Source organism: Copidosoma floridanum, unplaced genomic scaffold (genome assembly GCF_036245765.1).
Source record: "Copidosoma floridanum isolate Cflo_tuat_1 unplaced genomic scaffold, Cflo_Japanese_pri ptg000032l, whole genome shotgun sequence".
Lineage (NCBI taxonomy): Eukaryota > Metazoa > Arthropoda > Insecta > Hymenoptera > Encyrtidae > Copidosoma > Copidosoma floridanum.
The window spans coordinates 6,582,682-6,598,029 of NW_028321909.1; the positions used below are offsets into that span (position 1 = coordinate 6,582,682).

Below are 15,348 nucleotides of genomic sequence, written 5' to 3' on the forward strand. Positions count from 1 at the left end.
CTCGAGTAACGGTGGTATACGAGTCATTTCGAGATTCAGCACCAAAAGCAAATCTTTAAAATAAGAATCCGTACAAGCACGTGGTGTACCTCACCTCCAAGTGATTGATGGATAAAAAAAAAAAAAAAAAATCATCCCGAGTCTTTACAACGTCCGATATTCACCTTTCGGCCCATCGCCCGAGTAAAACAGTACACACGCGACGGAGCAATTTTCCGCCAATTGTCGCATCGAGTGGTAATTGCTTGTTTTCACCCGAAGCCGATGAAATATTGTCATCCCCCGCGTGCAGGAGCGCGCCGCGTGAAATTTTCTACTTAACATCCGGGTATACGCACAATATCGCTCACAATTACACGTGATGTAGCTCCCACCACGATAATGTATTTCTTTTTTTTTTTCTTCTTCTTCTTCATCTCTAAAAGTCTCAGTAGGTATATAGGTATTATCCAAAATAGAGGTTTTTATTCGGCAATTAAATTATTCACATTTTAATGGAACAGCGAAACGTGCTCTGGGAAATATCGACCGGGCCGGCGTCGTAGTAAAATATACACGAGCGGTGTTTAACGCCCAGGGCAACACTGGGGTTTTAACTACAGTATATATTATATATAAGCTCGAACCCAATGAACGAGCAAATAAATGCATAAATAAACGGATACGGCTAAATTTATGCGCGAAAAAATGATGGACGTTTCCTTTGCCGTTTTGTCGATACGTTTGATTTTTAGAGTCGACGAAAATCAACGTTACTCTTCATTTTGTCGGAGAAAAAGAAAATTGATAAAATTCATCCCAATGGCACCCTTTTATCGTTAAGCACGCAGTCTCGACGCTCCCCCTCGCTCATTTATTCATCGCGACTCGTGACACACCTCCGCTGATTATATACACTTCGTTAGCACCCAAAATAAATCTCAGAGAAGGGGTGAAAAAAAAAAAAAAAAAAAAAAAAAAAAAGGAAACCCAAGAGATTATAAAATAAAGAGAAAAAAAAAACGTCACTTGATTTGTTGCAGTACACAAGCAAGGAGTAATCCGTACATCGGCTGTACAGCGGTCTTCGATGGGAATGATGCACGAGGACGAAACCACGAGAACAAAGGGGAGGCGGCATTTGATAGTTGGGGCACGGGTCTAGGTGTATAGAAGCACACACAGTACATATTATATGTATACGTGCACGCGTGGGCGTTGCGTTGTTTGCCGTGTACGTTTTGGCTGCTCTGCGTATAGGTATATATACCTCTTACGATCGGTAATGGCATGCACTAATGCGCCAGCAAGCGGCAGCTCGGTGTGTTGTAGTAGCGCGCGACGAGCATCGTAGCGACGCAGCAAAGACCGAATAAGAGAGCCACACACAAGGGAGGGGCGAGGGGAGCACCAGCGGAGATGAGAAATGGCATAGTGGCAACAGCGGCAAAGCTCACCACTACACGGAGAACGACAAAGACGACAGGGCGATATTACCCGGTGGCGAGCTCTCATGAGTAGCGGTTCAGACCAACGTAAACGATCTTACCGGTGAGTTATTTGTTTTTTATGCTCGCGTATACCTAAAATCTCTCTCCACGCATTTATGGGCGCGGGTACAATAACTTTATGCAAATTCAATAATAATACATTTTATCAGTTGCACTCGTGATTAATTCACCCTCTCTTTGCGAGCACACGCATATACTTATGCGAAGTAAACGTACGCGATTAATAGCTGACGCGAGAATTACTTAATTAAGGACCTAATGAATTCACAACGAGTCCCTTGGCTTTGCTTATTTGCACTTGATGCCACCATGTACTTTACAACACACGTATTGTGTGCAATTTTCATCAGCTAGGTATACAACGCGGGTGGAGAAAGCACGTGTTATACGTATACGGAACTTTAATTAGAGTCGCGGGTTTGTTAAAAATTTACACGTTTCACGGCTCATCGCGAAGCAAAAAATGGTACGTACAGAGGGGCATCGCTCGCAAAAGTATAAGGGGGACAAAAACAAAACAATAGCATATATGGCGGCAATAGAAGCGACAAAGAAAGAAAGGGAAAAAATGGCCAAATGGCCCTGTTTGCGATAATCAACAGGTGCGCGGTTAAAGCGCGAATATTAGATTTAGTGTCCTCCGTGGGGGGTGGAAGTCTCCCCTCGGTATACGCGTACAACACGCGGGCACACAAAACGGCCAAAAATCGATAATTCCCGACCGCTTTCGTGCGCCACTTATTTACGGGTATAACTTTCGGCATTTAATCCAAAGGGCCGGGGGGGGGGAGGGGGGTTTTATGGTATCGAATGCGGGCGCACGCGAGTTAACGCCGAATCGGTCGATTGAAAGGGGGTATAGTGCGAACCCATGTATGCGTATACGTACTTGTATTTCATATAAAATATCGTATGTACATAGGCACATCAATCTCACGGGTTTCAATGAAAACACAAACAAACCAAATGATTGTTTTGATGCGTACGAATTAATACATCATATACCCACCGTCATAATTACATACGTCGAAATATACCAAGTACGAATATATTTTTTTTTTTTTTTTTTGATTCTTCATTCGTGGCTCCATATTGATATTAAAAATACAAGTACAATCCACATTGTGCATGGCACCGATCAATAACTTATCGGCTCTCATATCGTCCATACGTACCCATGTGGATACTAAGTATACCGCAAACAAAACTTGCACGGCAATTTTCCAAATGTGTCGTTAGCGTCCAAGTGAACGCGCCCCCTTCGTATACTATAAGTGCAGCATGTAAGTACACAATACACAGAAAAGATATATATATATCCCCGGGAGATGTGAAAGGTATAAAAAGTCGGCCACGCGATAAAACAAGAAACAACACACGCTTGTACGTATAGGTAGGAGATACTCATACAAATGATTGTATATGTATACCTATGTATAGAAACATGTTGCAGCCCCCGAAAAAGTGATAATTGTTTCTGTTGTTGTTGTCCCCTCCACAGAGAGGATGTGAGGAATGATCACGTGGCTGATGGTCGGACTGCTTTTGTTTACGGAGTCTGCGTGCGATCGCGGCAAAAGCAATGCCGTGTCCGCGAAAACCGGGAAAAACGGATCGGCGTCCGCGGCATCACCGGGAAACGGGAACGCCACGGCGATAGTCGGGCCCTCGGCGGCCGCCGTTTCGGGCGGTGCCGGCGATAAAGCCGCGACCAACTCGGCAGCCGCCGCCAAAGCCACCACCACCACCACCGACGAGGAGGATGTCTACCGTACGTCTCTCCGTGTGTTGTTGCTTATACATTATACATACATACCTTTGTATACAGTAGTTGTAGTCGCAATAGTAGTCATTACTACGTATAATAATACCACATCGCATGCTTACTTAGGCAGGTATATCCACGTTGTATGTGCTGGCGTGGGCTTTTTTTTTCCACCCTAATGCTCCGTTATTCGTTCCCATCCTCGCATCGTCTCTCTTTCGCTCGGTTGGCTCAGCTGCTTTCTCGTATTATGTGATGTGCATGTGCTCGGATGAGCCGCTACCGAGTGAGCCTCATGATGGTGATGATGTTGCTTCCTGCAGTTGCCTGTACACGTATATATTACAGTTTTCACAAGCTCGGTTGCCGCATTGGCACGCTCGACCGATCAATTAGCTGATTAACTTTTCATCGAGCCTTGTAATTCGCCCTGGCACGCTGAACTCGCGGTTCTCTGATTTTCGTGGTTTTCTTTCTCTCTACTTTTTTTTTTTTTTCCCCTGCTCGTTTGTACTTTTGATCATTGTTTCCTTCATCTCTCCCTCTCTTTTTTTTTGTCTGTTCGCAGGTCTGACTTGCTACACTTGCGTCAACGTTAGCGACAACAAGGCGAGTATGAACTCTTGGTTTTTTACCTTTCCCCCACCCGCACGTACGTGTAGGTACGTTGGTAATTGCAACGCGCGTTTTTTTTTTTTTTTTTTTTTCTTACAACCAAAAAACAAAGTGGTGTAATTACGTGCGAGCGAAAACGAGGGGAATTTTCGCTCTTTATACAGCAGTGGTGCAAAACCGCGATGAAGTCGGAGTCAAATGAGACTGAGTTTAAAAAAAAAAAAAGCTCTACTTGCTAATTGAATGGGTTCATGCGAATAGTTAATGTGTGGGGTACACTTATATATACTATAATGTAACCTCGGCGTATTAGATGCATAATTATGCTCGCTTTTGGAAATTCTCAAAATTTTAATTGCTCCCAAATCTCTTTTGGTACTTGACTTAATCGCATTTACCACCACATGTATAATATGTTGAAAAATCTCCGGAAAATCGTATTATGGACATGGCACACCGCTAAAATCCGTATACCCTGGTCAATTCAACCCCGGATAAAGATACCCTAAGAAAAAAAGGGTCTTTTGTTAATTAATAAAGCTGGAATATCTATTGGAAATAAAATCGAAAGAGTTTAATACAATCATGGCTCCGTTAAAAACTATTGGTCGGGTCGAAAGTTACGGACGATTTAAATTTAGCCTTCGAAACGAGGTATAATTATACTAACCATTGATCGCTGTGACTCGGAGGATTTTACAGCCACAGGTCATTGATTCGTATTGAACTTTCGTACATTAAATGTTATCTTGTTACGTGCACAAGTAAAGCCGTAATCATGGATCCTAAAAATCAGTGATCAACTATTAAAGTATTTGTTGCAACAATAATATTGTAACATCACAGAATGTGAGATTCTTTTTATCTCAAGGACCAAGTATGTCAAAGTTTTACTCTCCTTTAACACAAAAAGAATGAAGAAAAAAAAATGAAAAATGGAAATACCTTTGTGTGCAGAAAAAAAATGACCCTCGTCTGGCATCGCGTTATTTTCCTAGCACGTTTCTTTTGCAACAGCGGCTTAACATGTATACATATGAACATAAAATGTAGAGCAAAAGAAAAATTGTCGTATAAAGAAGTGTCCCCTCTATTTTCCTTAATTAAAATTTTATTTGAGGTGATGAAATTTCATATAAAAAAAAAAATCCATCTGGGCCTTGTTTGTCTAGTGCACCGTGAAAAATATACGCCACGACAATCACTCACGGAATGTAATGTGTATATTCAATGTTGCGGTACAAAACATATGAGATTCATAAACGAGCGTGTCGTATATGCCCGTAAATGTGTCCGCCACCGTTGTACTTGAGATATATAATGTGCAATGAAGAAATATGACGAGGCAAATTTGTACACGTATATAATATATATTATAAACTTGTAATCTTCTTGGCATTGCAGATGTGCAACGAATGGGCCATAGACACCCCCTGTCCCGCCGGTGGTTGGGATTTCTGTCGATCCCTGCACATTTTGGATAGTCGCGGGCAAAGTGTCTTGGCAAGCATACCTTTCCTTTATTATAATAGCCACTTTTTTTTTTTTTCCTTCAAGTCGTGTAGCTATTTTTCTCCTCTGACCTCCTCATCACCCTTTTTCCGCTATCTGCTTCTAGCACGAATTGTGCCTTTCTTCTTTTCCTCTCCCCCCACCCTTTTTTCCCCACTCGTCTATAAAGCGCGCGCGAGCTCTTTTTTTTTTTAGCCTCGAGGGTACCCGACTCCTTCACCCTCGAAATTGTTAATATTTTCTGTCCTTCGGACTGCGGAAAAATTTTGAAAAATAACGAGCCAGCGATCTCCGCGCCAGAAGACGCTTACTTCGTGCTCCGCGGCCGAGATGATTAATGTGTATTAAAAATAATTGGTGTCTTCTTCTTTCGGAGCTTGGCAGGTGCGCCGGAGCACGTTCTTTATCTCTCTTTTTTTTTGTTTTTTTTTGTTTTTTTCATCCAAAATAATTCACGCCTCAAGCACAATTTTCACAATTTTCACAAGTTTTCACCGAGTCGCGCGATTTTACTTTCATTCAGCGTTACTTTGCCGTTTCTCGGGAAAACGAGCAGCGCTCGGGTTTTATCGAAAATTGCGATTTTCCGCAAAAGTCTGTGCTCCCGCGCGGTATCGGAAAAAAGCGTTTCTTACGGCTCGCTTCTCCCGAGAGCGCAGCAAAAAACAAAAAAGAAAACTCGTCCGAGGACGTAAAAACCATTTGGACGTAATTATAACTCCCCCCTAACAAGTTTCGGTTTGATGTTGACAAAATATGATGAAAAAAAAAAAAAAATAAATAAATAAATAAGCCCTACACACGTGACTGACCATTGTGGGCCTGTTAATTTGATTGTTCGAGGATTTATGGTTTCGGGATACAGAGGCGCCGGGGAGCCCCCCCGGGGGTTTTTTGCCCGTCACAAAAGACCCTGATGAAAATTAATTGTCCGGCGCCGGTATTTTCATACGAGCCCCGTTAAATTTCCATAAATTTGTTACACATCGCCGTCCGCGCCAACGTCTCGGAGCATTAATTTCCCCATCCATCCGTACATCTGCACGTATCGATTTCAATTATCATCCCGCAAAGTTACAAGTGTTTCAAGGATGGGCGCTGTACAATGGAAGAGAGAGATATGAAAAAAAAAAAAAAAAGAGCTGGCACTGAAATCGAACTGCGGCTGTAGTGTATATATATATATATATATATATATATATATATATATATATATATATATATATATGTATACCTAATGCCGCTCAAGCGATAATAACAGTAGTACCGAACCAGCCCGGCGGGCCAACGCTCATTATCACGGACGATTTTCGTGTGGTTGTAGGTGAGCAAGAGCTGCGCCAGTAAAAACGAGTGCAGTCCGGCCTCGGTCGGCTGTGTGCCCGTCGACACGCAAAAGGTACGTACATCACGTATATATATATACTTACGAGTACACCCCGCAAACGTTGACGCGCCCCCACACGCGTATACAAAACTGCTTTTAAAAGCCCCCCTCCCCCCACGAAGCGCTTAAAGCGCGCATAAATAAACTCCCCAATGGGCGCCCTCCCACCATTGCGCTGTCCCGTTTTCGCTGTTCGACTAATACGTACAGGTGTGTGTATACGTCCCTTGATGTATTTTCGTTTGGGCTCACACCCTCCCCCCGCGCTGTGATTACTTCCTTTGCGCTGCGGATACGATGGGATGCCAGTGGGTTTGTTTAATGGTATAAGTAAAATGGCACCAGCGGAGCGACTTAATCGATAAACAGGAGCCGCGTAAATTGAAAAAACTGCGGGCGAAAGTGCTCGCCGAGGGGTGAATCACCGAGCGAGCATTAAAATTTCAAATTCGCGCGCTTCGGTGAAAAAGACGCCCGTGAGAGCCCGCGCACCTTTTTCGTCCGGCGAATAACTCTCAGCGAAGGCGCCTACACTGTTTTAACCGCCCTGTAATATCCAAGTGCGTTTTAAAGTACATGCGTTTCAAGCGTGTAATTAAAATTTCTGTTTTTTCATACAACGCGTTGTAGTAACCTTGATGAACTTGTTTTAAAAAAATCAAACCGATGCTTCGTCAACTGTTTCACCTATTCTATCAAACTAAATAATAGTTTTCATCAGCGATTGACATAACGAGATTGTAAAGAGTAAAATGTCTCAGTCACCGATTTTTACACACGAGTAAACGTAAGATTTAATCCATGACAGCCAAGGTTTTTCAACCCACAGTTTTTCTACATTAGTTTTTCCCATTAAAAAGTGTCTCGTTTAATGGAACTGGTTAACCACTTGGTGCACCATAGATATAATATGGTTGTCCTTGAAATTCTCATCCACGTTACCACGGTGTGCTTTATAAAAAACAAAAAATTTAAACGTTGTACTTCAACACCCAATTTGGATTTACAGTGGGTACACCCCGTAATAACACGGTGATAGTTGCAACTATTGCACGAAGGCCGTGGAGGTAATTGCAGGATCAGAGAGGGCAACGCCTGAACCGATACATTCAAGTATCGGTAATTCGACACCGCCGAGCGCAACGCGACACCGCCGTGTATTGTCTCCCCCCCGTGCAGTTCCCGTTGTATATATGCGTGCACTATATTAGCGCGCGAGTTGAAAAAAAAACGCACCTCCCTTTGACAAGGTAAATAAACCGAGGAGTTCCTCCGTACGTGTCATTGTTTCCCTTCCATATCGCGAAAGGGAGGAAAAAGGATCTCGTTTATTTCGTTGTATCACCCGTTTCGAGCAAACAACCCCAACGAGGAGATAGCCGTGTTGTTTTTTTTTTGTTTTTTTTCAATCGTACACAACTTTGATACGCGTGTTTTTTTTCCACCCCCCCCCCCCCTTCCTATCATGCATAGTGTGTTGTCCGTTGAGTAAACAACGCGAGTTTGCGCAACACGTCAGCTCGAAAATCGGTGCCTCGAGCGGTACGTGTTACCGAGGATTAGGCCGGTGAGCCAGTCTAATTATGAAGTTAGTGGTTTGCACGGCGATTAGCTTGACCAAATACGTGCGCGCGCTGAAGTTGGGGCCTGGAGATTGTACGTTAGACAGGGAATATATGTAAGCGTTTGGGCACTTGGCTATGCTATGGTCGCGATTTAGGGGTAGATGGTTGTGTAATGATCATCTATACTCGTAGTAGTGCTTCTTTCCTCAGTTGGAAATATTATTTTTCAATTTTCGTGCCTGATCAATTTCTTTCTTTTTTTTTCCTCATCTCTTGAGCAGTACTGCGTTAACATTTGAAAACGAGCGTGTACATCCATTGTCCATTACATGCAGCAAAGCGACGGTGAAAAAGACAAAAGTAATGTATAACGTGGGCGAGGGAGGCGGGCTCGCCGGCGCGGAAAAGAGAGATCGTATTTAATCAACTTGAGCTGCGCCTCTTTTTTTTTTGTTCTTTCTTCATCCGAGCGTATAACAAGTACACGGACAAAGAGATCGGGTGGCTTTTTCTTTTTTTAAATTCACGAGGAAAATTTATCTCTTCATCTCTCGCGGATGTGCAGGTACACGGGAAGGTTTTGCTTTAAAAAATTTAGACGTAGCCGCATAATTTTTGGAGAGGCTTCTGGATTTTGCATATTCCAATATCTCGCGCCACGGGTACGGGCTATTTGAGTTCGCGCCTCCGCGCGCCTGTGTGTTTAAATAAATTTTGCAAGCGACCCGGCGCATCTATGGTTATTTGTTCGGTTGCTCGCTCGCTCTGATCTCGAATCGGGGGAAAAATCACCGATTCAAAGCCAATAAATGCCGGCGAGGGAGTGGAAAATACATTTTCCTCCAAACTCGGCTCTACTGCATATCGTACGATGAATACGGACACGAATAGTTTTTATTCGTATTAAAAAAATTGTTTTTCAACGTACGACTCATACCACAGTACCTTTACTTAACAATTACAATTTTGTCTGAACAAAAAATACGGAAATCAAAAGAAAAAAAACCCCAAAGTATTTAAAATGTACAAAACGTATCTGCTGTAGTGATGAAAGAACAATTGTTTCGGCCCAAAGAAGAAGAAAGAAAATGCCCTTTGTTGAGAAAATCCTTGAAGTAACGATTTGCGCCCACGTCTGAGAGCAGCGCTGTAGAAAAGCCACTCGGTGCGTTGTTATTCCTTTCAAATATCACTCGAATTGTCGGACTCGTCGATACCCGTAATTGCTCGGGGTGTGTGTGTATATATGTATACACACGGTGGGGGGGGGGGTGGGGGTGAGAAAAGCGTTCCTCGGCTGGCTGGTACAAAGAAGCGTGTTTCCTTTCCTCTTCGTCGGGTTTTCCAATTAACATAAATCCCGGGAAAAGCCGATTCTTCCGTTCTCACCTCCTTCCCACGGACTCGGTGCTCACTTAACTTCTTAATTACGACTTGGCCGTACCCACCCGCTCGCCCACGCGACGCGCTCTGTAATTTTCCCGAGCCAAGAAAGAGAGAGAGAGAGAGAAAGAGAAAGGCTTAGAAAGTATATACACCTCTACACGCTGGCGAGCCAAAGTTCTCGAAAGACGGGCGCCCCGAGCGAAAAATTGACCTCGCGCGCGTGTCCGACCAAACGCTGACTCGTACTACTTGGGTACGCTTGTTTCCCCGTTGGCTGACACATACGCACGTGTAAAAGACAAAGGTTGTGCGCCCGCGATTTTCCCTCGAAAAAAAAAAAAAAAAAAAAAAAAAAAAAGAAGAACTAGTTGAAAAAGAAGTAAGCCTTTTCCTCATCCGCTGCAGATCTGCATAAGTTGCTGCGACACGAGCTACTGCAACGTGGAGTCGCCGACCAACTCGACAAACGCCACGTACTCGCGCAAACGGCCCGATCACCTGGGGAAGAAGAAAAAAAAGAAGAATAAGCACGGGGACGACGCCACGGACGATATGGCCAACGACATCGACGACGACGAGTCGAGCCACAGCGGGGCCAGCTCGCACCAACGGCAGAGGCTCTTACCCTGCCTCGTGCTCGGCTTCTCTGCTATTAGCGTCTTTCTCAATCGAGCATATCACTAGGTAATAAGGGGGCGGAGCGACAGACAAATTACTATATATTGCTATCATGATTATCATTACCGTTGACCACACAAAGTTCCCTTTCGATGATATACATTTGTACATACCTATGTTACGTGACGTAGAGGCAAACGTGTCACTACATACCATTATCAATATGTATTGGAGTCGAAAAAAAACACAGAGAGAGAGAGAGAGGGTGTGGGGGGTGTATAAAGTCAGGCCTATATTATACGCACACGTTTCAAAGTACATGAGGTGTAACCGACGTATAGGTACGCCGTGCATCTTAGGTATACTTAATTAATGTATGGATACGGTGATGCGAATAGAATGCGCGAACGAGGAGATATATTATATATAAAGTACGGTGGGTGTAAACACACACACACACGGCTGTAATATAACGTATATACGCTCTCTAGAGCCTCGCGAGTGCGTTCGATCGTAGGTTTAAGTAGACTTTATGGGTTTTCACTTCTGGGAAAGGCCTCTCTTCGGTATACACGCGTGGAAATTATTATTTTCTCCCTTACCACTCACCCACTCTCTCTCTCTCTTTTTCTTGGTTCAATTAATGTTTACCTGCAGAGCAGGAGGGACGAAGCAAAATGAGAGTCAATTCCGAAGGTGTAGCAGCCGTGTTATGGTGGGGAAGAGGAAAAAAAAAAAAAAAAAAAAGGAAAAAAGTTTTAGCAATTTAATAAGACGAAACGAGGAGCTATAGCGCTGGGTTTCCCTGTGTATACCACGTTGTTGTTGTTGTTATCATTATAGAGTACTCGGGAAAAGCACCACCGGCCGTCCACCGGCTCCCGTATACCCTACAGGGGGGAGAGAAAATGACCGCACCGACGACAAGTGGAACACGACAGAAACGCGTGGGTGTATAATCGACGTGGAAGAGAGAGGGTTAATTATAAACGAGATGGGAGGGGCGCGTATATATATATATAGACATACACCAAACCAAGCAGGCAAACATCAGGAGGGAAAGCATCAGACGAGCCCATGCCGCGTGTGCATAATGTATGTGCGTGGGTGTGTGTGTGTGTGTGTGGGTTGTACGTGCCAGCACACGGTGCGGAAGGGAGAAAAAGGGCAAGAGATGTTTCTCGCGCGAGCCTTTGACGGCGCCGGTGGAGATCACTTCTTCTCTTCTTTTTTTTTTTTTTTTTTTTTTTTTTTTTTCGGTTTTGTGTTGAGCTCGTCCGCGCAATGGCAAAGAGTGAATGGTACAAGGGGGGTTTACAGCGGGTGAGCGGAGTGAAACAAAAAAAAAAAAAAAGAGTCGGTCCACACTCGCGTCCACGCGTATACAGAGTGCTTGGGTGGAGTGGAAGAGTCGCGGGGGCACACACCGTTTGCTGAGAAAAAAAAAAAAAAAGTCTGCCTCTTTGTGCGTCCGAATGTGTGGGAGTCAAGAGGAGGGAGGCTTAAACACTAGACGCTGCAGGGATGGTCAGTCGACGTTGACTTTTCGTCTGATGGTGATGCTCCGGACGGGCTGGTGATGTGTGTACCCTGACTCTTCTTTTGCCCCTTTTTTTTTTTTTTTTCTTTTTCGGGGGGCTCTCGGAACATTAGCGGGTGAACCGAGCTCGGGGAATGAACGAGCTGTCGCTGTTTGCTCGCGGGGCCCGCGAAAGAGCTTTTTGAGTTTTTAATGCGCCGCACCACGTGTTTTTTCGAGCCTGATGGTTGTGCATGGTTTACCTTTTTTTTTTTTTTTTTTTTTTCATTTTTCGTTTACAGCTTAGTAAAAAGGACAAGTATTAAATTAACACCTGCTTGATAGATGGAACAATTTGGATGTAAAAAAAATAATATCGTGTTTGTTTCCTCTGCCAAATTGGGTATGTATAAGATCACAGAGTTGAAGGTATAGAAAAGGTGCTAAGAAAAATTGCACTCGTTTATTAATATTATCATTATACAAGTATATGCATTTTATATACATCATCGTTGTTACTGTTACATCACTATTGTTTCGTATCGCGGGAGTCCAAGTGTTACTCGTAGTCGTTAAGCTGTTGATTATTGTGTACACTCAAGAAGTGGTGTATAGGTATATAGGTATTGTCAATTGTTTTCGTCACTAGTCAAAGGGCGCATTGACGCGATTGTCTTTTGGGAGTACAATGCACACGTGTGCGATGTATACGTGTAGAAAATAGCGTATACCTTCGCGTGTATATATATGGATTTACTAATAGTGTTATATATACCGTAGCCATTGTATACAGAAACACGCAAAAAATACATTATCCGAATTCAACAATAGCAATGTTTATCGTAAGGATCGTTTTTCCCCATGCAAGGGATTTGTAGAATTTACGACGTTGATGTAGGTATACTTACTTTTTTTTTTTTTTTTTTTTTTTTTTTTCTCAACATTGACTGCCATTTCAATACAAAGGAAAAATGTTTGCATTGTTTTTCCACAATGTAATATATTCGTTATGAACCTGGCAACTATTACACGGAACCCGTTGCGGTGTATAATTAATGGATGCGAAAAATTTTTTCATCACGCGAGACGGATGATGTACTATTTACAAAAAATTTTATTCTCTGTTTTATTAAAAAAAAGAAAAAAAATAAATAAAAATAAAAATAAAAAAATAGCACGTAACAGTATGAATGAAAAAAAAAAAAAAAAAAAAAAAGAAACACAATTAGAAACGTTATGTATATATTTATAAAGATACGTTGCCAAAGAACATATAATATACCTAATGTTAAATGATGATGCGAACAAAAGTACATGCATCTGGGGAAAAACGTGTACGTTTTCTCTCGGATCAAATGAGATGATATCTAACGTGGAGATAAGGAAACAGCCGGGAACAAAAGTTACCCGTTCGAGCGTTCAACTGTCTAATGGAAACATATTAAAAGTCTAGAGAAATCCTATATTTGTTTAAAAACGAGACGAAGAATTACAAAATATATACACCTCTAAGTTACAAGTACGTGACGCAAACATGACGTTTGTGAATTTTTCTCTATGATCAATATAAATAATTATTCACGAGTGCACATGCATCTGTATGTATGTAAAAACAACCAAAGTATTAAGCAACGAGGTGGGGCCAACTTTCCCCGACAGCCTCATCCTCCTTCGTGCGCGAGAGCGGACTTTCCATAGTAAAAGTTTAGAGTAATAAAAGTAGCAGGTAAACAGACATACCCACACGTACCAACCCCCCCTTGGAGACTGTATATCCACGGGTACGAACGGGCCGAGCGGTATGGAGTATAAAACTTTAGATTAAAGGGGTTGGGGAGATGATACGGAGGACGAGAAAATTAAGTGTCAAATGTGTATCGGTATACCATTTTTTTTTTCTTTTTTCTTGAGCGATAAAACACGCATTTTCTCGTGGATTCCTTACGTCTCCCCTGTTTGACTTTTCCTCGGCTGCGTACATTGGAAAAAAAATAATAATATTACAAGAAAAAAAATATATATATATATATATTGAAAACACGCACACACTTTAACGTAAGTTTAACGATTTTTCAGAGACACATCAAGCACAAAGTAACAACTCTCTGAATTTCGCTGTAGGTAGAAGCGCGTGGAGTTTATCATATGTTAACATGACGTAAATAAGAAATTTTGCGAAAAAAGATATATATATAATGTACTTGATATCCAAAATTGTATACCTACAACTGTATTTTTTTGTTGTCCCAAATGTTTGCAATGAACATCGCTCAACTGCTACACAAAACGTTTCAATTTCGTTGGACCCCTCCATTCCAGTAACGTGTTTCTCTAAATTTCACAATCTATTTCTGGACCCCCAAAAACGTATATATTTTCATTTACCAAGTATATTTCGAAAGAGCAGATATATATTGCATTGCACTTACATATGTACGAAAAGTAGTGACGTTGCACGATAAAGGAATTGTTCGACTCTTCACGCGTATTTAAATAGATATATATATATATATATATATACGAAGTGGAAAATCACGAGGATGAATAAACTAAAAGTTAGTCATTGGTGATGTGAAAAACGAAAGGAGGAACGCGTGCATGGTCGAGTAAATTATACACACCCGTACGAAAAAAACACAAGAAAAAAAAAAAAAAAAAAAAAAAAAAAAAAAAAAAATGAACCAATGGAATTGATTACTGTACACATCTTGTAACAAATGTATGTACAATATGCATTGTAGATGTACCATAGATGCGTTGCTATGTATATTATAATTATATGCGTGATGACATGGGAAAAACGATACGAAGACGTACGAGGGGATAATATATATAGCACGCGAGACTTACTTAACTCACACACATTATGTATAACTTACAAACACATTTTTTTCATAACAGTAGCAAAATATTACGTAGAAATAAATAAAGTCACGCGCGCGTGTGCAAGTACGAAAATTATATATTATTACGACACGATTGAATTCGTTTTCCAAAAGGAAAACTTGCATATACGGTTATTTCCTGAGTCGCACGTATTACCTATACACATCATATTACATTACACGTGGACACGCGTTGTCGTGTGATGCGTTTTCTATCGTCTGAATTGAATCATAATAATTATATTACATACGCATTTATATACATAGTGAAAATATATGTAGCGGGTGTAGCTCGAGGGAAGCGGAAGGGAATAACGTTCAGTTGACGATTGGGCGTAAAAGCTGACAAATCTCTACCTACCGATAGCCAAACTATTGTACTTATCACTCCACACAAGAAAAAAAAAAAAAAAAAAAATATTTACAAGCCTGTTAAAGGTGGAAGTAAAGAAAAATACACCTGTGTAACGTTGTACCTCTCAGTATAGTTATCTTTATAAGTACACACAAAAAGAAATAATCTCGATTGTAATGTTTGTTTACACCGTATTGCTGTCGATGCAGTTCTGCAGGGTACCAATTTTTTGTTCTCTTTTACAAGAAGCA

At 41.8% G+C, this 15,348-nt stretch overlaps 1 protein-coding gene across 1 annotated transcript; it reads left to right on the top strand.

Moving 5' to 3' along the window:
- Window positions 1-1,123: 1,123 nt before the first annotated feature.
- LOC106646617 (uncharacterized) lies at window positions 1,124-10,404 on the top strand. The gene is made up of 6 exons (XM_014362693.2): window positions 1,124-1,530; window positions 2,992-3,261; window positions 3,824-3,864; window positions 5,275-5,373; window positions 6,707-6,781; window positions 10,126-10,404. The coding sequence occupies exons 2-6, from the start codon at window positions 3,006-3,008 to the stop codon at window positions 10,402-10,404; spliced, it is 750 nt and encodes a 249-aa protein (XP_014218179.2). The 5' UTR covers window positions 1,124-1,530; window positions 2,992-3,005.
- The last annotated feature ends 4,944 nt before the right edge of the window (window positions 10,405-15,348 follow it).